This window comes from Sebastes fasciatus, chromosome 5, assembly GCF_043250625.1.
Source record: "Sebastes fasciatus isolate fSebFas1 chromosome 5, fSebFas1.pri, whole genome shotgun sequence".
NCBI classification, from domain to species: domain Eukaryota; kingdom Metazoa; phylum Chordata; class Actinopteri; order Perciformes; family Sebastidae; genus Sebastes; species Sebastes fasciatus.
This window is the reverse complement of record NC_133799.1, coordinates 25,857,455-25,882,287: the sequence shown is the minus strand read 5'-3', so window position 1 is coordinate 25,882,287 and position 24,833 is coordinate 25,857,455. Positions and strand designations below refer to the sequence as shown.

The window sequence follows — 24,833 nt, the reverse complement described above, 5'->3', positions numbered from 1 at the left end:
ATAAGCATTAGCCCTAGCGATTTGCATAATTATACTTATTGAAACTTAAGTCCGGCTAAATGTTAAAGTAGTGTAGACCAAGTCCAGCTGTTCATGCAGAGCCTTTTATGTTCTTTAACTGTAGCATGAAATTATGGTGGAATTAGCAAGCTAGTTTAGCCAGCTGCTAAATGAGGACAATTTAACAATTTAAGGCTTATCAGTTATTACTGATTCACCAGATTTGTAATATGCTGATGGTTTAATTTCAAGTCCATAGAAAACAAAATGCGTGTGCTGTGCTGTGATCGTAATGCTACTCTGGTTGTGGAAAAAGGGACCAAAAAAAGTGTCATTGGGAATTCAATATACACAATTTTATTTACATTGACACATGTATTAGCAACACATCAAATTTACACAGTAACACTAAAGCCTCAGGTTTAATAAATATGTAGCAAAATGCAGGAAAAAAATCTTAGGGGAGCAATGAAATGAAAAATAATCTCTATTATCCTGAAACGTCTCCTTCCTGGCTGTAAAACCCAGTAATATCATTTTTACTGATGAATATTGATCATCAGATATACAGTATGACCATTGGGAGCCGTTTAGTCTGTTTTGCCGAGGCAGTTACCAAGTGAGCTGGCATAACTGGTTGAAATGATGAATCAGCCAATATTAAAACATTAGCCAAAGTGAAATCTTTTCCGTTTAAGTTACCATGGTGACAGGGACACAAGCAGCTTTTTTTCTAGTTGAACCTACAGTCGGAAATCTGTGCACACATTTAAGAAAATACAGCATAATAAAATTCTGCATCAATGTACCACATCTTCATTGAGATAAACATCTTCAAAAGCATCACTTCTTTACAATATACGCACATTTATATTTACAAAAAAAGACAGAGCAGTAAGACTGTGGTTTTTTTTTTAGTAGCCTAAACGACTTGATGAATGTTTAGTAGTGGCACCTCTTGACAGTAAATCTTTTAATTCTGCAATCATACAGACATGCACACAAAGACACACACACAGACACATGTTCATACACACAAACAGGACACTTTCCTGGTGCTCTTCACAACCACATCCACCTGTGGGAAGAGGGTAATCATACTGGTCCGGACTGATACAGACTACTGGCTGAGAGGTGCTGAAAGTCCCACTTGTGACGGAGGAAACAGCTGGATACAAAGGACAGAAGGACTGCTGGGAAACCAGCTACTGGTCAGAGAACAATGAGATGACCAACGCACTGAAACTGATGTCTGAACAGAGAGCCACTGGCTTGTCCCCTCAACTAAAATTGCAGTCCACTTAATGGCATTTCACATGAGCATCGCCCTGACTTTATCCATTAAATATATTGTACAATATAGACCCTTTTTATGTCGACGTCATGATGACGTCACGGTGTTAGCTGGAGGCAAAACAGAGGAAAGACTGGAGGCTAACGCTAGCAGTGGGCTAAAGTTACACATCTGAAATATCATCTTGTTGTGTTGTCGGGTGCCAGAATCCAGATATCACATAAATTTGAGATGACAAACTGATCCGAGGCTCTAGCGAGCTACAATATCGGAGAAACTTTTCAGAGATAGAGAGTAAATGTTGCTAATATTTAGCAAAAAAAAAGCCAATAGTTGCTAGCCAGCGTTAACTAACATGTTCAGAGAATGTTTCTGCCTCCACTTAACGCTCCGCCCACAAAATACGTCATCATGTTTACGAACAGAAAAAGGGGTCTATAAGAAATACAGCCAAAACAGCCTGTCAGCCACAACAGAAAGGGTCCCGTTTCCTGGTCCTTCATGAAGGGGAAGGAGGTGAAAAGAAAACTCACATCTCAGAAATGGCAGTACCTGTCTGATGCTTGTAAACAAAGACCATACACTAGATGTGGCAGGAGAGCAAAACCATATAAACCTGAACAGTTATTTACACCTTTAAAAGAGAACTCTCCAGCAGTCCAGCTGTCAAAAAGTGAAAATATACACCTGCATCACATGCTTATGTTAACAAAGCACAGACCAACGGCAAGAGTTTAACAGGCATTATCTTCTTTTTCAAACTTCCCATCTCATCGTATAGCAATGACTAGTATCATTACCTACAGATATGTACACATATACAGTCAACAAGCACATAAATGAAAAGCTAGCGTACCATGTCTATACCCAACACAGTCTCACGACAGTTCATGAAATAAGTTACAAAATGTGCATCTTTTTTTCGTGTACATAGACACGAATTTCCCTTTTTTTTCCATGACGCTCAGCACGACTTTCAGCAACGTATTTTTCGATCTTTTTCCTACGAATGTCCAGCAACACGTGACACACTTTTCAATTTCCGCTACAGTCTTGTCAAAATAAAACTGCTTAGTTAGCTTTAGGAAAAGATTGTGGTTTTGGTTAAAAGAACACCGGAAGTGGCGTAACTTAAGTGCGGAAGTTACGTGACAAATAAATCAACTTTGACTTGTGTTTTTTGACCCACCCATCCACTCCGACCTCCTCCCTACGTGGCGCTCACCGCTGTTTAAACTTCCCAGTCCACAATTACGTGGATTACATGCAAATTCATTTTGTGCTGACCATCACGAAAGAAATGTGAAATTCGTGTCTATGTACACAAATCAATACACACAATTTTGTGACTATTTCACGAACTGCTGTGTGACTGAGCTGCTATACCATATCTCTGAAGACAACTGTGTGTGTGAAGTAACCGTGGGCTGATCTATGTAATGTGTTAACAGATCCAGTTAGCTGCTCTCTAGGTAGCAACGTCCAACATAAAAAAGAGCAGAAATGTATTTCCTAATCGACTTGAAGCACTTATGGACTCTAAAGCATGGCCGACCATGCCGTCTAATAGCTTATATACCAGTGTCTCAATATCTATATTTAAATTGGCCCCCGAAAAGTATCTCCTTCATATCAACATAGATCTGAACAGTTGGAAATAATACTGACAATAAAAGAGTAAAAAAAGCTGCATTATGTGGTGAATGTAATGATGTGAAGTTCAAGTGCCTCAAGTGCTTTTTCTCCAACAATTGCAACAGCCAACCAAAAAATAAAAACGCTACATAAATATCAGAAAAACAACAAAGAATAACAAAACACAAAATGTAAAAAGAAAAAATCTCCAATGGATAGAAAGAAACAAAACGACCTTTATGAAATGGAAGAAAAAAGAATGTAACTGAAAAATAACAAAACATTGTCATAATGTACTGAATGACAGTGTTAGAGTAACGGTTGAAGTCCCTCCACCTTCCCGGTGCCTGAACAGTTCTTTGTTTTTGAGCAGGGGAGCATTAGTCCAACTGTCCTCCCTGTAATCAGCAGGCAATAGAAGAGATAATGATAAGAGCCATTCGTCCTTTGTTGTTTCTGGTAATAGATGGCGATTACCATTCGTCTGCAACACGCGACAACAAATGCTGCCGGTACCGGGAAGGCGGGCGGGTGTAGTGGTTGGGTGGTTTGTGGCGGAACATTACAGGCACTTTATGAGGCAGCCAGACAGGTTGGGTGGGTCCTTACACCCGGTGGGCTCTGAGGGTCGTCCCCTCCAGGAAGACCTCATGCTGGACCAGTAAGGGCTGGGTCAGAGTCGGAGCGCTGCTGGTGCCGGCTGAGTTCAGACGGTGAAGCGCGGCGCTCCGAGGACTGGGCTCCTCCCTGGCTCTGGGCGTCACAGGAGGCCTGCAGCTGAAGTTCAGATAAATCTGAAGATGAGGAAGAGAGAGAGACAACAGAGGGAACGTAAATTATTATACTGTTTCAGATCTGCAATTTCAAACATATCATTATCTCATCTGAACAGTTTGTCTCTCTTGGTGTTTTCTTTCTGTGTCATTACATCATGCAGATAAGCTAAGAGGAATAATTTGACATTGGGTAAAGACGCTTATTCACTTTCTTGCTTACAGTTAGATGAGCTCAATACCACTGTCACATATCTCCTTTATTTATGCAGATTGGAACCAGGAGTCAGTTAGCTTAGCTTAGCATAAAGACTGGAAGCAGTGAGAAACAACTAGCCTGTCTCTGTTCAAAGCAAAACAGGGCTAAAAGTCTTCAGCCAAGACATCCGAGGCTGTTCTCATACACCATGCGCAGCTATACCTACAAAAAAGAATGCACTGTAATTTGTAGGCCATATATCCCACAAAATCAATTTGTATTTAATCCACGTAATAATGAACCAGGAAGTATAAAAAGCGACAAACCTTGTAGGGAGGAGGTGGATGGGTGGGTCAAAAATCAACCAACTTTCGCCCAAGAAATCGCGAATCGTGTCCCGTGTGAAACCAGAAGTCAACGTTGATTTATTCGTCACATAACTTCCGTACTTAAGTAGCGCCACGTCCGTAGTTATTTTAACCCAAGCATTGACTTATTTGTTACGTAACTTCCGTACTTAAGTAACGCCACTTCTGTAGTTACTTTAACCCAAACATTGATTTATTTGTCACATAACTTCTGTACTTAGGTAACGCCACTTCTGTAGTAACTTTAACCCAAGCATTAACTTATTTGTTACGTAAATAGTTATTTTAACCCAAACCAAGATCTTTTCCTAAACCTAACCGTCGCAATTTCATGTTGTTTATTCGTCACGCTACACCGGGGGCGTAAAGGCCTCAACTCTCAGCAAGAAAACAAATAGGTATATCAGCCTTAATGTCAACCTGACATTGACATGAACTGTCAGAGCTGTTGGAGTGTATGAATACAGTCATGAGGACAATGGAAGCCCTCATGTGTAGAATGATTGAATCAGACCAGCTGAGAGTTCAAACACGTCTGCTGCTGCTCGTGGTGCTGCGAGAGGCCCCCCCGCCCTTTAGCTGAATTACATGTGAACACACGAGGAGGTGGTTTTAAAAAGTTTTCCCACGTGAAGTGATGCGTCTTACAATCACACATCTAGCGTGTTAGGGCTAGATGTGGAAATTTAAATCAGAAAATATAAAAATAAACTTAGTAATATTACGAGAATAAAGTCATAGCTTTACGAGAAATAAAGTAATTTCTTCTTCCACAAAAGAGGCAATTTCCCCAGCAGGTCCGGGTGGTTCTTTCTTTGGAATAAACACAGTTTCTTGCACAATCTTTTCAAGGTCCTGATACTTATTTGTGAAATCTAAACTAAAGTATAACTTCACAAGATGCTCCTCATTCCTCATTCCCCAATATGTATTAAACATTTTCTATCTTTTTTTGTTGAGGCTCAAAAATTGTGTCAATGGTGTCACAACAGCTTTTACCACTTTAGGACCCTGGAGTCGCTTCTGTTTCACTAACTTATAACCCTGCTGTGAAGTCCTCGGTTTTGAACCATTTATAGTGACAGTAAACAATGATCAAAGCGGTGCAACCTACGTGCTTCGTGGCATCTGACAGCTGCTGTTCGATCCTTTCCACGACTTTCCTGAAAGGGGGCCTGTTGAAGGGGTCAGCGTCCCAGCAGGATCTCATAATCTGATACCTGCACAGCAGCAGAGAAACACACAAACACTTTTATTTGTCTACTCTTTGTTTATTACATCCCCCTTTCTCTCGTTCTGTGTGTGTGTGTGTTTTCTGTTCTCAGTTCCACCGCAGAGTTTTAGTTATGCTTGTGAAAAGCCAAATGTAACAGGATGAGAGCTGACCGAAATCCCCCACATTGCATTCCTTTATAGTCTCACCACCTCCATCTACCAGTTCACACCATCTCTCCTGTGATCCTTTTTACACACACACATTCAACAATAACTCACATTTCGCTAGGTGCAAACTCTGGAGCATCCATTCTGTTTCCTTCTTTTATCAGTTTGTAGAACTTGGCGTCCACAGGCATGCCGGGGTAAGGACTGTTTCCTACATACAGCGGGGGAGACTTGGTTACATTGTGCACCTCTGAAAACAAACAGGCAGCCAGACAAACACACAACGGATGGATAGACTTACCCAGCGAGAAGATTTCCCAAAGCAAGATGCCATATGACCACACGTCACTCTCAAATGTATACACGCACTCGAAGATACTTTCTGGAGACATCCACTTCACCGGCAGACGAGCCTGAAAGAAAGAAAAGCACTCAGTGAGATGGAAAGTTGAACATTTGAAATGTTTTCTTTCTATTCTTATTTTCTTTACTGTGGTTGGGGCCACTGTGACTGAGGACTGCTAAATGAACAGACTGTACCAAACACCAGGTATGCACGCACAGTGATGAGTGACGCCCTGAGGATCTAAAAACACACAACTCATACCTGACACTTAACGGAAAAAAATGCAAAGACACACATCTCAGATCTCAGTCAGCTCATCGGCAGTCACTCATCAACACTAGAAAAACAACTTGCTTGCCAAGGAGCCACAATAACTGTAATTTAATATGGTTCAATGTCATGTCTTTTGGCTAATGATTTAAACAAAACTATGTTTGTCTTGCAGACATCGTTACCTGCGACCTTCTATCCTAATACATAAGAAGAATGAAGCGCTTGAGCATTAGATGATCACTGGGTGATTTTTGGTTTTAGGATGCGATAGCTGCAGGTACAAAAACATTCACACCTCCAGCTTCTCATAAATCCATTGCAAAGATTGTGTGTAAAGTCTTTAGTAACTACTAGCTAGTTTAAAACTTTAAAATTAAAATTAAAACTTCAATTTACTAAACCAGGAAAATGTATGACTGCATATAAGGCCATTGTAAGTGAAAATAATAATATTAATAATTAAATACAGGGTGTTATATTCAGATAAAAACCTTCCCCTCCGCTTTTTTCCCTGATTTTTTTCTGGTAAATTTGCCATATTAATCTCAGAGAATATCCACGTTTTTTTCTCGTAAATTTCCGATTTTATAATTTCGCAAATTTCTGAGTTTTTTCTCATAAATTTACGACTTAAATCTCAGAGCTTTTCCTCAGAACATTACTCCCCTCCCTGGGCTCCATAATAATATATATATTTTTTTATCTACAATGGCCCAAATACGCTGTCATAGAAATGCCTTAGCCAGCAAAACATCTGTAGCTCTGTCTGATCAAACTCAATCAGCTATATAAGGAAGTCACTGTGGCATTAAAAGTTGTAACCATGGATGTCTTATAGAACTAGATACCTTCAAATTATTTCCAGTGCACCACATTTCTGGCTCAGAGTCATGAGAAAACGGCCTTTAAAGACATTGATTGTGAAATTCACAAAAAAAATTTTAAACTAATAGAAAGGCTGTCATGAAACTTGACATTACATGACATTATGACAATTATTTTTAAGTTTTCTGAAATGTTATGTTTAAATATGCAAATGAGACATTATCTAATGCTAACCTTTAGTGAATTTATGAGAAATCTACGGACACAAATAGACAGAGTAATAAAATAAACACCTAAATGTGTATTTTGGATGTTTTCTTTCTACTAGTCTGAAAGCCAAAACTCTCAAAACTGATCAGTGCTTGAAAAAACAATGTTTATGGCTGTAGTGTATCGTCTTAAACCACATACGGTTAAAAGTAGCTTCCTAGTGAAATGTAATACTCTTAAGGAGGACGTTTGTTTATACAGGAGCTCTGACAAGTAAAGACATGACGGATAAAGCAATAAACTAATTTATTACTTCACAAATCTATTTAGACTTTCACCAACCAGGAAACTGAAGCACAGGGTTTGGTTTAAGATAAGAATGGCATGTTGACCTTCATAATGGCCACCACTGCATCTCATCAAGTGTCTTTAGTATCTGTGGTGCGGACTTACGTTGCCTTTGACCACGTAGTTGGAGTCCGTATTGATGTCTCGGGCCAGGCCAAAGTCACAGATCTTTGCTACTCTTCCTTGAGTCAGGAGGATATTTCTGGCAGCCAGGTCTCTGTGGATACACTGAAAAACAAACGCTACCGTTAATATCTATGATACATGTCATATACATCAGACCGGTACATACAGGTACAAAAAGTCAGGGCCACACCCCCTTTAGGGGGATAGGAAACAAAAGATCTCATAGACTTCAATGCAATCTGACGCATGTTTTAATTGTAATTTTGACAAGTTTGTATCCATTTATATCTTGTTATACAAACGTTTGTTTTATACACATGTCTAATAATTGTTTTGGGATCTTGCCTGAACCTGAGCGTTGGCGATACCCTAATAAATTAAAGTTGATCGCCGCCATGTTCCTTCAGTCTTCCCCCGTCCAACACAGTGGCTGGATATTGCTGATCCAGACTTTTCTACATATCTGATTGATTAGGCTAAGTGTTGTCTGTAAATAACCAACGTGTTGACAGCTAACTGTTTGATCTATAGGCTGAGATTTAGTTGGAGACGACAGTCTGATGCTGCTATAACGTTAATGTATGACTGTATTACTCAAGCTAACGTTAGCTAGCCATGCTGGTCACTGTCACCAGCATCATTTAGTCATTTAGCACACTGATAGTGAATATTCACGTATCGTATGAGCCTCAAATCTCAGTGTGAAACCCGCTACACAACAGCTTTTCATAATTTTCTCTCCTGTGACGGCGAGTTTCTTTCCCCCGAAAGGGGAGCGCAGCCTCGGAGATGACGCCATGCTGGTCTGGTCTATAGCTTGGAACCATAAAGCTATGCTGGTCTGGTCTATAGCTTGGAGCCATAAAGCCCCTCTATTAGATCTTTTTTAGGACATGGCAGGGGAACAAATCAGCGTTTTTGGATTTATTGTTGGTGCAACCAACTACACAGCAACTCTTCAGCATAGCGTTATAGTTTGGAGACATGTTTCAACTTCTTCTGTTTACTCTGTTACCGTCTACGAGGGACACGGGATTGGTTTCCCTCAAAACGAGGCGTGGTCACGAGAGCCTACTCTGGATGACGTAGTGCCGGTCTGATGTATGTAATCCACGTAATTGTGACCGTGTGAAACCACAAGTCAACGTTGATTCATTTGTCACGTAACATCTGTACTTAAGTTAGATCACTTCCAGAGTTATTCTAACCCAAACCACGGTCTTTTGCTAAACCTAACTAAGTAGGTTGTTTCCTAAGCCTAACCAAGTCAATCTTTTGCTAAACCTAACTAAGTAGGTTGTTTCCTAAGCCTAACCAAGTTGATCTTTTCCTAAACCTAACTAAGTAGTTTTTTGCCTAAGCCTAACCAAGTCGGACTATTCCTAAACCTAACTAAGTAGCTTTATTTTGAAAAGATTGGAGCGTAAATTGACAAGTGCGTCACGTGTTGCTGGACATTTGTAGGAAAAGGCATGAAAAATACGTTTTTGAAAGTCGTGCTGAGCGTCACATGAAAAATCTCTGTTACCGTCCATGAGAGATTGTTTTTTTCCCCAAAAAGGGGGCGTGGTCATGCGATGACGTATTGCCGGTCTGATGTATACATGACCAATCAATAATCTAACATTAGGCGTGGATGAAGTGCCTTTTCTAATGCAGTTTGGTGCTGAATTTCCACACTTGACTCTGTAACACACTACCGCTGACACTGATACATGAGCTTACTGGCCTCCAGCGCTAATAAATCTTTCAGCAGCGTGCTCTAACATACGTTTTAGATCCGTTTACTAGCTGTGGAAACATGATCCATGCTCTGTCACATCATCATTTGCAGGAATTCACATCAGAGTTAGACAGTTGACACTCACATTTTTGGCGGCCAAAAACTCCATGCCTTTGGCCACTTGGTGCGAGAAGCTGAGGAGGTCTTCGGTGTCCAGAGACAGACCGTCCTCGTCAAACTTCTCGCTCTCTGCGTCTGCTTCGGAGGAGCCACCTGAGAGGACAAACGGGGATATATGAGTCTTACTTCAACTGCTTCTCTGTGTATTTTAAGATATCTGATGAATGGCTGGCGTGCTTGCCTTTGCGTAGTGAGCGTCTCTTCTCGGAGGACGAGCCGAACGGCGGGTTGCCAGCAGCAGAAGGCCTCATGGTCATGTAGCCGTTAAAGCTGTCACTGTGAAGAGGAAAAGGAGCAGTCTGGTCTCAGTTGAGCACAGCCACACACATAGGCACGCTGCTGTCCAAATACCCTCCTCCTACGCACGTTCTGGATAGTAAATACTAGTATCTTTTCTCTTACACACACACACAATATACCACTCGTTATACATAAAAAAGAAGCTGACCCAGCTGCGTCTCTCTGCGGCATGACGTTGCGGTAGTAGCAGTCTTCCTCCAGCTTATAGCAGATGAAGGATTCCCTCTTCCTGCGTAGAAAGTTAAGGAGGTCTCCGAAGCAGCAGTACTCTGTTATCACCAGTGTCGGGCCTGCAGACAGGAGAAACATGATGAAAATAAAGCACTACAGTAGCTGTGTTTCCATTCAAGCAAATTTTAAGCAAACTTTTGAAATTACGCAAAAAGAAATGCCAATTAGGTGCATTTCCATCAACGGGTTTGGAGCAAATAAACAATTGGCGCTATAGGCTACACATGGCTGTAATCCGCCAGTAAACAGAGTAGAAGAAGTAGAGAAAGTAACCCGTGAGTTGGGAAACTCTTGCGAGACGGTTAAGGATAGGCACTGATCTTGAATAGTTAAGGTTAGGACAGGTCGGCAGCGAGTCTTGCAAGAGTTTTTGCAGATTTCTGATCAGATTTAGCAATTCTGGACACTATCTTGTGAACTGGATACAAAACAAGTCGCATTGGCCATCTAACATGTGTTAGAGATAAAAATGGTAACCCTGTCTCACTGGAAGGCGTATAAATAGCATGACATTACAGGGACATTCTGCGTGTCATGAGGACGCATTTTAGGCTTTTTGCGTGTCATTTGTATGCCATGCAACAAAACTACGTTAACGTCCATAGCTAGGTTTAGACAGCAAAAACACTTAGTTAGGTTTTGGAAAAACGTCATGGTTGGGCTTAAAATATGTGCGTAAACTAAGCATAATATAACAACGTAACATATGTGCAAAAAACACGTCGCTAATGTAACTTACAAAGAAAAAACACTGGTCTCCTGGTTGAAAGTCCTGTGTTTGTTGGACCCTTCCACCTCCCCTCCCACCCATTATAAGCAGTCTTTCTAGCTTTGAGCGTAGCATATTTACGTGGTTGCGTTGACATTGCAGTCAATGCAGACTACGTGACGTACAAATGACAGGCCAAAAGCAAGAAAGGTGTTGTTATTGCAAAATAAATGCTTGCGTATTATCGTGTCGTTCATACACCTTTTCATGCGAACGGTCTGAAAATGAAGAGAGGTCTTCGGGATTTTTTTTCAGTTGGGTACGTTTTAATTGTTCTTTCATGTCAGCTAGTATTGGTCATGTTTCATGTTGTCTGGAGATGAAGACATGCATTCCCACGTTATGGGAATATTTGGGAAGGAGCCGCCGCTCTGTCAGAATTTATTCGGCAAAGGCGTATCCATTTACCGCATCAACTCTTTTTCGACAAAGGCAATAATCACCTCAAGCGAGCGTAAAAACTTTTGTTCACATTTGAGGGAATTTTATCGAATATTTTGCCGTTTACATACAGCTTTTCTATTCCGATACTTAATGCGAATAAAAATATGCAACGTATCCTCATTCAACAATTTGTATGATATCTTACGAAAAATTATTCCTAATTTTTCATGCGTTTTCCTACAAATTTTCAGCAAAACGTGTCAATTTCCCTTCCAGTCTTTTCAAAGTAAACTTCTCTCTTCACAGGAAACAACTTGGTTAAGTTTACACAACAAAACTTCTTAGTTAGGTTTACGAAAATATCGACTTCGTTAGGTTTAGAGAAATATCCTGGTTTGGGTTAAAATAAGTACGTAAGTGGCATTAGTTAAGTACAGAAGTTACATGACAAATAAATCAACGTTGACTTCTGGTTTCACACGAGACATGAACAGCGGCCTCCTGGGTGAAAGTCCAATTTTTGTATGACCCAATATTTCCTGGTTCACAATTTTGTTGATTACATATGACTTTATTCCGTTGGATATATATATACAAATTACAGTGCACTACTTTTCGTAGGTAAAGCTACCAACGGTGTGAGAACAGCCTGAAATATGTGAATGGAAACACGTCTATTGACGGCAAGAATCACAACAAAATTAGCTTCCTAGAATCTCTGAAGTTTCACTAAATAATAAAACAGGACAACATGGCTGCCGCACCTCCAACAGTGCACGCTCCCAGCAGGTTGACGATATTCATGTGGTTTCCCAAGTAACTGAGGACTTTCAGCTCCGACATCAGTGCCTCTTTCTCCGTGGCGTGAGCGCTCGCTGTGGAGGAAAAAAAAATAATAATAATATTGGAACATAATCAGAATCAAAAGGAATGAAGAGTCAGCTCCAGTTGAACTACGATTACATATCGTGAGCTGGTATTTGCAGGATTAAATAAAAATAAGTGTCTGTTGCTGCTGGCGGGTAATACAAATAAAAAGCCTGCACCGCCACTGAATGAAATTATCCACATAATTGCTGCCTGTCTCTGAACACCTGCAGGAAAGTTATTTATTCATCACTACTCCTCACAGCTCCTCACAGCTCCACTTCATTTGCATGTGTGTTAACTTACATTTGAGCATTTTCACAGCCACCGTCATGACCGAATCTGCTTCAGAGAGGCCATACGCGGTGGCTTCCACCACTTTCCCAAATGCACCAGATCCCAGTGTCTTCCCTGAAGACAGACAAAAAACACTGTTATTCCCCATCCTGTTTGCCTCCCACAAACTGGCCCCGTGCCAGCGTTCCTAGGACAACACCACCAGTTTGAGCCCCCGGGCTGTGTACGTAGGCACCAGGACACGCAGGATCCTGTTTAAGGAGGTTTCTTAAAAACAACACCCATAATATGTCAACAATATCATGTTTGCAGTGAGGGAGTGGGGTTTCATCATTAATGAGCTGTGAAACTGGTTAGTGACCACACACACATCATGGCTAAAGCCTTAACGCTGTGTCCATGTACACAGAAAACAGAGTGTTTGTCGATCACCATGAAGTCGCCCGAGGGAGGCGGCGGTGATGTCATGCCGACTAGCTCTGTTAGGCTTTATTACTGAGACTATTACTGACAGTTATCTCCACATCACTCGGCTCCTCTGCGATGATTTACAACCGGGACATAAAAAACAGGACGTACACTTCAGAGCAAGAAATGAGAGATTAATGGGATTAAATTTGGGTCATTTCGATGAAAGACTGCTCACCAAAACGCAAGTTGTTTCGAGGGAACTCCCACTCGTGATCGTACGGTAGCTGGGTGGGGTCAATGTACACATAGTTGTTTCCATGGATGCCCTCGATAACTTTCCACTGAATCTGGTATTTGGGTTTCTGGAAAGAACGCAGACACAAAAACAAACACTGCTTGTAACAAATGAACTTGATTGATTTCGACACGCTTTACTCGTTTGCCGTGTCTCAAAGTGTGATTGAAGAGGGTGTGCCACGCAAGGGGGAAAAAGTGCAGAGCTGTCTTACCTGCATGTACTTGTAGAAGAGCATGATGAGGACGAGACAGAGGATGCCTGCTGCTGATACGGAGCCAATCAGCAGAGGGGTGAACAGATCATGGGGAACAGTCCTCTCTGCAGGGAGACAGACGTGGTCATGTTAGAGGCAATCTAACTAACTTAAAACCTGGTATTTCACCCGGTGGGGCGGTGGTGCCTCGGGTCCTGCGTGACACTTGCCCGTTCACACGAAAAAGGCGTATAAATGCCACAATAATGTGCAGGGCAATTATTATTGCCCTATTATTATTACAAAAACATGGTCCTCTCTCTAGGTTCATGGTGGAGAGGAGGTTGTGTAGCTCGGGCTCTGGCTCTATGTATTCGTCGTGGAGAGGTGGTCGTGTTGCTGTGGCTCTATCTATCTGGCACGAAGAGGAGGTTGTGTTGCTAAGGCTCTATCTATCTGACACGGAGAGGAGGTCGTGTTGCTGTGGCTCTATCTATCTGGCACGGAGAGGAGGTTGTGTTGCTAAGGCTCTATCTATCTGACACGGAGAGGAGGTCGTGTTGCTGTGGCTCTATCTATCTGGCACGAAGAGGAGGTTGTGTTGCTAAGGCTCTATCTATCTGACACGGAGAGGAGGTCGTGTTGCTGTGGCTCTATCTATCTGGCACGAAGAGGAGGTTGTGTTGCTAAGGCTCTATCTATCTGACACGGAGAGGAGGTCGTGTTGCTGTGGCTCTATCTATCTGGCACGAAGAGGAGGTTGTGTTGCTAAGGCTCTATCTATCTGACACGGAGAGGAGGTTGTGTTGCTAAGGCTCTATCTATCTGGCGTGGAGAGGAGGTTGTGTTGCTAAGGCTCTATCTATCTGGCTTGGAGAGGAGATTGTGTTGCTAAGGCTCTATCTATCTGGCGTGGAGAGGAGGTTGTGTTGCTAAGGCTCTATCTATCTGGCGTGGAGAGGAGGTTGTGTTGCTAAGGCTCTATCTATCTGGCGTGGAGAGGAGGTTGTGTTGCTAAGGCTTTATCTGGTTGGTGTGGAGATGTGGTCGTGTTGCTCTGGCTCTATCTATCTGGCACAGAGAGGAGGTTGTGTTGCTAAGGCTTTATCTGGTTGGTGTGGAGATGTGGTCGTGTTGCTCTGGCTCTATCTATCTGGCACAGAGAGGAGGTTGTGTTGCTAAGGCTCTATCTATCTGGCGTGGCGAGGAGGTCGTGTTACTCTGGCTCTATCTGTTTGGCGACAACTGGAAGCTGCTTGACATCCTCCCGGATCCCCCTTCTCACATATGTTCACATTACATTTTTATCATATGGATTGTCTATCTTGTATTTTCATGATGTTGTTAGTCTGTACACACGACATCTATTGCACGTCGGTCCGTCCTGCAAGGGGGATCCCTCCTCTGTTGCTCTTCCCGAGGTTTCTAACATTTTCTTCCCTGTTAAAAGTTTTTTTTTTTTTTTTTTGGTTAAGTTTTTCCTTACCGATGAGAGGGTAGTACTGTAAAGGACAGAGGGTGTCGTATCCTGTACAGATTGTAAAGCCCCCCCCCCCCCCCCCCACCCCCACCCCGAGGCAAATTTGTGATTTTGGGCTATACAAATAAAATTGACTTGACTTGACTTGAATTAGCGTGCATTAAGTATGCCTTTCTGTGTGTCTTTTGCACACCATATTTTACGACTGGGACAAAACACTTTCCTCCCGATTCAATACTATCACGATACTTTGGTGCTTATTCTATATGTATTGCGATTTTTAAGTATTGTGATTCTATAAGTATTGCGATTCAATATTAATATTTATTGCGATTTTTGTTAACTTTTTTAACACTAGACCATGGTAAAAAGTTGAATCATACACTTCTAGGGACTTTTACTTTGGAAAATATCTAAATTAATACAGTAAAAAAGGTTTAATTTTCAGCATGTATGTCAGAGATGTTCTGAAGTCAAATATATCAGTCCAACCCAATAATATAAAGAATAAAGACATTTCCCTCATAAATTAGTGGTATTTTCTTTTTAATTTATAAAGGACATGTAATGTTTTATACTTCTGGTGAATATAATCCAATCAATCTTATTTCCATGTATGTATTTTGTATTTACAGTTCCCTTTGTTAACACCTTATTTTGAAAACCGGACGTAGTCCCAACGTGTCTACTTCCTCTAACTTCTCCAAGGTGGTCTCTAGCTCTCCCGTCAGCTTTGTTCTCTTTATCCATCCATGGTCAGCTCCATCGGGGCCGTTTGAATGCATTTAACATAAATGTCAGTATATGGGTGCTCTACAGTTGTAGCGGCGGCCCGTTTGACCTCTGCATTGATTCAAATTATACTCCGGCTGGTGGGCGGACTGCTTGGTATTTCCTCAACATGATCTCAACTTGGCTGCAGAGTCACAAAACTTTCTCATTTTACAGCTAAACAGAACACTACAAGACGATTCTGAGGAGAGAAATAGGCATTACAGTAACAGAATATTGATTGATATTTGATCAGCGCTGCCTAGTTTGCGAGGGATTGACAGCTGCTCAGAAACGTCAGACCTCAGATCAGCTATGACTGCTTGTTTTCCTCCAGTCTGTGAAATCTTGCAGATGCCGTTAGGAGCACCGGAGGACACATGATTTTTTTCAGATATAGTGACCGTTTTATAAAAATAACTTTTTTTAAAATCATAATTTGCTCCAACCTGCCTACTTCAACTTTATGCACGGTTGCATGTAAACTAGTGTAATGTTTATTTTCATAAGCCATGTAAACAGCTTGGTAGGAATATTGTCTTTTTTGGAATAAGGGTGAAAACTGGAATATTTAGTGAATAGTCAGTGACTCTTTCAATGGTTCAACTCTAAATGACATTGCAAAGGGGCATTAAGGTAAGCCAGAGAGGGCTAAGTCACAGTGAAGCTCGGTTTGGTCAAATCACAGCCAACTAATCCACTTACATATGTAAACATACTGCAGAGTTCTCTGCTTTTTTTTTTTTTCTAATTTTGCACTTTTATTTCGTTGAACTGCTTGAACTCCGTTTCGATGATAATACGGTATTTAACGGTATTTCTGTTGCTTTTACAGCTGCGAGTAATTACATGTAATCTGTGTTCTGTTCCTTTGGCTGTTTGTGATGCCTTATTGTTTTGCTCCTCTGTACAGTGGGGTGTAATAAGCTCTTTAAAGATAAGAAGCTTTCTCTCCACTTCAAATCTGAGAATGCAGAGTCTGCAGGAACTAATCCCCTGTAAACCTGTCAGTGGTTTCTAAAGCTCGGTGTGTTCTCTGCTGCAGCTCACTATGACACCTCCCGAGCCTCCCACAGCCCCAGAACGCCCGCCGCCGCCACCGCCAGGACTCCTACTGCGCTCCACACTCTCAGCGCCTCCGCCTGGTCTGCTGTTACTCTGCAAAGCGCAATAAAAAAAAAAATCCTGGGCACACTCTCCCAAAGGCCTGTCCTGCCTGGCCACCATCACTCTCCCTCCCTCATAATGCTCGCCCACATACCCGCTGTAGCCCCCGCCATAAACCCTGGGTCTCTTCGCTGTACGTTCCTGCAGTCACGCCACTTTGAGGGGCATTGCACAGCAGATGGGGATGGCCGTTATAACAGAGCGGATTTTGTAGTCATAAAGTAAACAATGGACTAAAGCTAATTCCTATCTGTTAGTGACAACATCTTATCGTGTCCGAGGTGTCGCTCCTTGCTTATGTTTACCTCACAGATTATAGACGACCAACCTCCAGCTGTGAGACCACATTCACGGGTTAATCCTCGCCAAAATCATGCGGGTAGTAAATATTTTGGCGAGGATTAAGTCCCATGTGGGGTTTATAGAGCTGCTAAGATAAACTAGGGGAGTCGCTGGCTTTTTAACGTACTCCGACGAAGATTTGCAACCTGAAAAGAGGAGATTTTCATGTGTCCTTCAATCTGAAGGTGAGGACATGCAGGGGATTACATCAAATCAGCAACAAACCACGAGACTGACAGGCGCCCCCCTTCAATTACCACGTGACTGCATCGTGCTTTGTTAACGTGCATCTTATACATCAAACTCACCGCTGATAGAAAACAGCGTGTAGGCCTGCTCTCCCTCCACCGTGGCCACACACTCCAGAGTGCTGAACCGCCCCCGGCTCACGTTCACCCGACTCTCCACCTCCGTCTTCCCGAACATGGGGCTGAACAGCGTGACGGTGATGACATTGTGCTCCTCCTGGGTGGCGTTCACCTGCTGGGAGCACCTGAAGGCAGAAGATTACACGTTGTTGACAAAGGGATCACCGAGCTATTCGGCGATTATCTCGCTCTCTCTGCGAGACGCACATTCCTGAAGTCTTGAAAACACTTTTACCACAACTTTACTGTCATATTCTAGGTTTTTCATTTTCATGTCATTCTTTCATTGTTTTCTGTTTTATTTTGAACATCTGTCGTTTCAGTTCCTGCCCCTCCTTGATGTTCCTCACTTCCTCAACTACTCAAATGCCACTGATTTTACCATTAGCCTTGTTTTCCTGTTGCCCTGCCAGATCGTCTTTGTTCTACCTCGTGTCTACCTCATCGCTTTCCAGCAACTCTCCATTGCAAGTTTTCTTTGGTTTACTGTCACGTTCTTTTCAGCCCCGTAGCTTATGTTTTTTTATTTTGTGCCACTCTTTCATTGTTTCCTGTTTTATTTTGAAAATGTAGTCACGTAATTTAAAGGTACTATATGTAATAATTTACATGTATTAATCACTTTGTATTGCCATTGTGTGAACAGACTGTAATGTAACTTAAAAACTGAGACCTTCCCCGATTTTCTCGGTTGTCTATAACAACCTGTGGACTGATTTCTATGTGAAGGCCTCGGGACGGTTTTGCTTCGTAATGTTAGCTGATGGAGTAATTTGCAAATGGCGAGCTAGTTAGTATCATGGAGATTGGACATTAGCGGTGATATATGATTGTAATGTAATGTCACGTCACTGTTTTGGCCGATTCCCAGGATGATTGCTCGCGCCTACGGAGTGCGAACACGAGCAACAGGATGCTGACTACAGTTCAGTTAACGGCCACCGGTGTCATTAATAACAATGACTTTCTAAAAGTTACATATAGTTCCTTTAATGTATTGATTTGTGTACATAGACACAAATTGAATTTTTTTTTAATAAGACTTTTCAGTTTCAGCTCATGAAATACAGGTGAAATATAATTCCCAGCTGTAATCTCGGTGCTCTCTGGTCACAAGCTCACTCTCTTTCCGTTCATTTGTGTGCCTGTATGTAATGAGCATTAAGTGGATTTGAGTATAATTAAAGAATTACTGGATGAAGTTTGGATAATTATGTATGATGCACTGCCTGGGCTGCTTGGGATTGGTGTTGCTGTGGCAACCAGGTGCTCCGCTCCAGTTGTATCCAGGCAGACTGCCCAGGGTCTCTACCAATCACAAGTCAACTTTCTCCAATCCCCCCTGTCACATGAGGGTCATTTTAGCGCCGTCAACCAATCACAAGTCAGCCTCCACCACGTACCGCAGCAATCCCACATTCCACCGCCATCATCATTCCTAACTCTACGCAACAGGTCTTTAGTGTCGTCCCTCGACGTGCACTTCATATGAGTTTTGCAAGCGTTTGAATATTAAAAACAAATAAAGTGCAGATGTGAAATGGTGGGTGGACGCCTTGCAATGAAGATTCACAGACATGCATGCCTCTTTGCAAAGATCATGACATTTGTTGGCAAACAGATCCAATAATCAAATTGTTTTATAGTATTTCGTTTTATTAGATAGCACATGATGCTTTTGATTTTTTCTGGCTGTAGATCCCAGCATATTCTGTCTGATGATAACTGATAAATTGAGGGATGAATATGCATAAATGCGGGTAAAGTTTAGGATTGAAAGTCAGGATCATATCTACTTATGTCATATCTCACTCTTAAGTTATTACTTAAGCCCCTAAAAACGTACGTTTTTCTCTATAACATTAAATATTTATTACTAAATAAACAACATAAGAAAGTTTGAAAGGAATCATGTTTGTTTTTTTTTTATTTTATTTTATGTTTTTATTCGCCAGATTTGACCGTCAATGGCGGCATAAGCAGGTAACCCGACAACTGTCATCACTGAATTCTGATTGGTGCAGGGACGTATGACACCACATTTCCAAATTTAGCCCCGCCCACTGCAAAACCAGCGAGAGACGCACAAACAAAATCAGAAATCTCTCATGTGAAGCAACCAAACCTGTTTTAACGTTGGAGGAAAAAGTGTGTTTTCAAGTCAATCACTGATAATAAGAAGAGAAAAAAAAGGCTTTTCAGGGCCTTTAAACATCTCACCTGGAGTAGGGCTGCTCACAGTAGTACCAGGTGATCTGCGGAGCAGGGAAGCCCTCCGCCACACAGCGCACCTGTCCGTCCACCGGGCCCTCATGAGACACAATCTCAGGTTTACCTAACAAACACAAGTTAATGTCAGGAAATGTCAGCTAAGAGATCGGTGACAAGCTGGAGAGAGTTTTTTTTAGTGAGGTGAGGTGTGACTGATAGAAAGCATGAGCTGACCTCATTTCACACCAAGAAAATAAAAAGGTCAATGAAACCGTTTTCCCCCACATGTCAACTCCTGAAGATTAATGCAATGTGCAGTGATTCATTATGTGGCTTAAGGGAACAAAAAACCTTTAAAAAGAAAATCAATGACATATTTAACTTACTGATCACAAAGATGGTGAATGTGTGGTTCACTGAAGCGTCACCGTTGGAGGCCTGAAAGGTGTAAACTCCACTCTCTGACATTTTCAGTCGCACCAGCCTCAGCTTGCTGCTGTACCTGAACACAGAGCAATTACCTCTTTAGCATTAAAGTATTTAAGAATCATCAGTAAAAACGCTTTTTTAAAGCTTAAAAATGTGACAACGAACCAACAGTTTGGATATGTTATGAAAAGCGTGCGTTTTCTATGAATGTCCAGCAACACGTGTCAATTTCTGCATGTTACATGCATACAGTCTTTTCAAAATGAATTTCCGTCCTCACAGGAAACAACTTAGTTTAGGAAAAGATCACGGAAGCGGTGTTACTTAAAGGTGCTATTGATAACATTCAACCACTAGATGTCTCATTCTCCCTCCCCTGTTCCATTGCATTTACTTCACAACAAGTCGTTGCCAGACTCTTACCATCAATCTCGGTCAGTTATCCGTTTTTTCCACATTAACTGACGACACAAAGATACCACGTGATACCAGCGTTATTTTACTATTGGCTAGATATAAACAAAATATTAATTTTGGACCCGCCAAAGCTTTTAAAATGATTAATTTACAATAATTATGGATCACGTGGATGTATTATTTGTAAAAAAAAATATTTGTCTACATAAAAATGTTAAAATTACAAAGTTACGTGACAAATAAGTCAACGTTTGGATTAAAATACGGAGATGAGGAAGCTTGAGTACGTATCCTCATACAGCTGTTCGTATGATATGTTACGAAAAGTTATTCCTCATTTTTCGTGCGTTTTCCTACGAATGTCCAGCAACACGTGGCGCTTAGAGTCTTTTTCAAAATAAACTTCCGTCTTCACAGGAAACAACTTGGTTAGGTTTAGGAAAAGATCGTGGAAGTGGCGTTACATAAGTACAGCAGTTATGTGACAAATAAGTCAACGTTTGGATTAAAATACAGAAGTGGCAGTACGGAACTAATGCGACTCACACGGGACAAGAACAGCAGTCTTCTGGGCAAAAGTCTGGTGTTTTTTGACCCACCACAACCTCCTCCCTATACGCACTTGTCGTTCTCTATACTTCCTGGTTCACGATTATGTGGATTAAATTGATTTTGTGGGATATATTTGAATAACAGTGCATTACTTTTTGTAGGTATAGCTCCGAACGGTGTATGAGAACCGCCTGAAGCTCAACGCTTTCTTAGAAAGAACTGTAAATGTACCGATATTTGCATTTTAGATTATAACCAGTCTTTTGTTTGTTTTCTGCTCTTTTACACACACATGCAAATCATTAATAGAAAAGAAAAAGTCTCTGCGGTTTCCAGTTATTCTCGAGGCTACTTTATAAATATTTTGATATGGATTTATTGATTAATGTGTTCCCTCATGCACCATTTGTTTAAAGGGAGGGGTCACATCCAATAGAGGCTTAAAGGTCAAGTCCTATTCTTCACAAAAACATGAAGCGTGAGATATAATGCATTACACTGAACACGCAGCCTCTGATAACATTATGAAACACTTCTATCTGCAGCTCAGACATAATACTGCAGATATTTCATGGTTTCTTTTCCTGTGAGAGCTGTTTATATCCTGACGGTTCCCGTTTCACTAGAAACCCAGCGGCGTTTTTAGGATTCCAGCTGTATTTGTCAGCGTGCTGTTGCGTCAGCAAGCTGTTGCATCAGCAGCTCCACTGACCTGCAGCCAAACCACAGCTGTTAAATTCCTCTCAGCCAGGGTAATGAACATTTTCACCTGTGTGCTAAAAACTGAGGCACTTGAAGCCAGAGTGTGTTTTGTCTCACTTGTACTCGTGGCTGTGTGTGGTGATGACATGGTCGGAGGTGTTCCTCAGCTGGTGGCCCATGAAGCTCCAGGAGAACGTGTGCGGCTTCGGATAAGCCTCCATCTCAACGTTTAGGGGCAAATTCTCGCCTGAACGGACATGGATGGTTTCATTGATTGTGGGTTTTACGTTGATGAATCCTTTTTCTGAAAAAAAAAAGGAAATGAGATATTGTTACACAGATTTGCAGAAGTAACATTTTTGTCTATATTTATTGGAGTCAAACTGATTTTGGTGGTGTGTTGTGCCAACAAGCTTATGAAGACTTCACAGTCCAAAGAGACGGGGCAGAAACAACGATCCACATGTGTACATGTAAAGCAAAAGTTTGACTTGTTGGGATATACGCTTATTTACGACAGCATAGTAAGATTATTGTAGGTAAAGAATAATAATTACTCTGAGATTAAAGTCATACATTTATGAGAAAAAAACTTTTTCTGAGATTGAAGTGGCAAATTTACGAGAAAAAAGAAACACAAATTTGCAAGATTATACAGTTGTAAATTTCTTTCTTTTTACCTACAATGGCCCTAATACGCCATCATACTTATTCACGAAGTAAGACGAGAAGATCAATACCTTTCTTATACTGTATGTATCAATCTTCTCACCTAACTCTGCAAGAAGGCAAAAAAGTGTATTTCCTAAAATGTAAGAATTCTTGCTGTCGGTAAATTTGTAAGGAGAGATATTAATGATGATTTTCTGAGATTTAAGTGGCAAATTAATGAGAAAAAAATCGGAATTTCCGGGATTAAAGTCATAAATTTACAAGAAAAAAACTTGGATATTCTCTGAGATTAAAGCGGCAAATTTACGACAAAAAAACTCACAAATTTGCGAGATTATTTTTTCAAAAATTTACGATAAAAAAGTTTTCTTTTTTTTACCTACAATACACCATCGTACTTATTCACGAGGTTAGATGAGAAGATCAATACCTCTGCAAGAACTAACGCTGCAAGAAAGCAAATAAGTGTCTTTCCTAAAATTTCAAGATTGTTGCTGTTGGTAATTTTGTGAGGAGAGAAATAAAATATCAAGAAATTTAAGAACGATTGATTGACAGGTAACGCTTTCAGCTTTAACTAAAGGCAAACCTCTTCTTGTACTCACCATAAACATCGAGCCACACTGACTGCGAGCTGACCCCTCTCTCATTCTTAGCTTCACACTGGTACCGCCCAACGTCCTGAGGTCCGACCGCCACGGTGTGCAATGTGGCGCTGCGCACGTGAGTGAAGTTCTCCGTCAGGATACGCGAAGCTGTGTCAACCTTTGTTGGTTGCTGTGGATACCAGACGGCACCCTGTCAACGCCCAGAGATCTCTAGAGATTAACCCTGTCTGCATGTCTATCCTTGCCAAGCACACAGATACTGACAGACACACAACCGCCTGCATGCTGGTACACACACACACACACATACACACGCGTACGCACGGTAGTCCACATGCTACACACGCCACGCCAAGATCCTGAAGCTTAGACAGCGTGAACTTTGACCCCTTTCACTCTCGTTCATAAGAAGAAACAACCACTGATACCAGGTGCACAGGAACAAAACCTCTCAGTAAAATTAAATCAATTTTGGAAATAGTTGAATCTAAATTTAAAATAATACACAAAACAAATATTAAAGTTTTCTTGTGTGGGACGCTTAAAGGTGCAACGTGTAAAATCTGGCCAGAATTTTAGTTTAAATAGATTCAACAGACATTATCAACAGAAGAGGTTACAGCGTTGACGTTATGTCAAAGACGTCTGTGTAGATATCTACTGAAATGAGCTAACCAGCTAGCCCCGGCGCGTCCTATCTTGAAATACCACTTGTACCTCGAGAGTAATACCTATTGTAGCTCTTGTACCAACGGCTATATTGTCCGATCTGCCCTCAGTCCAGGAAGAAGAAGTAGAGCTGCCTCGAGGGCTTGTCAATAATACATCCATGGTTGGTGTGCATTTAATAGTTTGTTTATAGGATTAAACTGGATTAAATTAAACCCTCGCCTCGTCCTCACCTGCCGCCGGGAGGCTGCTTCGCCGGTCAGTCGTTAGTATCGTCAGTCCTGCTAGTCAGTGAAGTTAACGTCAACCATGACTGTTTCCTAACCCTAAGTGGTTGTGTTGCCTAAACCTAACATTCTCTGAAAACGGAAGTTTATTTTGAAAGGACACTATGCATGTAATGGCCGTATATTGACACTACATCATCCCTGGAGCACTCTGTTATGACCGGCTCTCAGAGTTTCAGCAGTTTGGTTGAATTTTGCGTATTCTTGCCCTGCTGTTAGTTAGTAGTTGGCTTCAGTAGAGGTGAAATGCTGCCCCCTATTTCTTTACACGTTGCATCTTTAAATCCCATCGGTTGTGACGGCTTAACTGGGACCTTAATTAGTTATCATTATGTGTCATAAAAATGATAACTAAATGCACATAAAAGGTGATTTATACAGATGTTTTTCCAATGGATTCAGAGAATAACACTGGTGGTCAGCTGGTATTTAGTGGTTGACTCTTCTCTCACATTTAAGCCAAACATCAGTTTGAACTGATCAAAGCCCATTTAATGAATACAAGACAACACTCAATGTGCAGTAGTTGAATCTTCCACCAACAGAACAGCACAAAGCAAAGAAGAGGCAGAAAAGTGTCTCACCGAGCCGGGCGGGGTCACCCACTTTAGTGTGATTTCTCCGTTGACGTTGGTGGTGTTGCAGGTGAGGGAGAGACTCTCGTCCCGGGTGAGAATCACTCGTTTGGTCGCCTGCATCTCGATCACGGGAGGAGCAACCGCGAC

At 41.5% G+C, this 24,833-nt stretch overlaps 1 protein-coding gene across 2 annotated transcripts in view; it reads right to left on the bottom strand.

Moving 5' to 3' along the window:
* Positions 1-334: 334 nt before the first annotated feature.
* kita (KIT proto-oncogene, receptor tyrosine kinase a) overlaps positions 335-24,833 on the bottom strand; it is a 37,805-nt gene continuing 13,306 nt past the window's right edge. The window contains exons 4-21 of one of the 2 annotated variants that reach the window (XM_074636114.1): positions 24,693-24,832; positions 23,150-23,342; positions 21,990-22,176; positions 20,159-20,274; positions 19,782-19,896; positions 17,502-17,686; positions 13,452-13,558; positions 13,178-13,304; positions 12,541-12,645; positions 12,132-12,242; positions 10,132-10,273; positions 9,865-9,959; positions 9,649-9,776; positions 7,760-7,882; positions 5,954-6,065; positions 5,764-5,863; positions 5,384-5,489; positions 335-3,723 (exon numbers count right to left, since the gene is read on the bottom strand). In XM_074636114.1, coding sequence (XP_074492215.1) covers positions 3,535-3,723; positions 5,384-5,489; positions 5,764-5,863; positions 5,954-6,065; positions 7,760-7,882; positions 9,649-9,776; positions 9,865-9,959; positions 10,132-10,273; positions 12,132-12,242; positions 12,541-12,645; positions 13,178-13,304; positions 13,452-13,558; positions 17,502-17,686; positions 19,782-19,896; positions 20,159-20,274; positions 21,990-22,176; positions 23,150-23,342; positions 24,693-24,832 — 2,381 coding nt within the window. In that variant the 3' untranslated portion in view covers positions 335-3,534. The remainder of the gene's footprint in view (positions 3,724-5,383; positions 5,490-5,763; positions 5,864-5,953; positions 6,066-7,759; positions 7,883-9,648; positions 9,777-9,864; positions 9,960-10,131; positions 10,274-12,131; positions 12,243-12,540; positions 12,646-13,177; positions 13,305-13,451; positions 13,559-17,501; positions 17,687-19,781; positions 19,897-20,158; positions 20,275-21,989; positions 22,177-23,149; positions 23,343-24,692; position 24,833) is intronic. The other variant, XM_074636115.1, reaches the window with a different exon arrangement.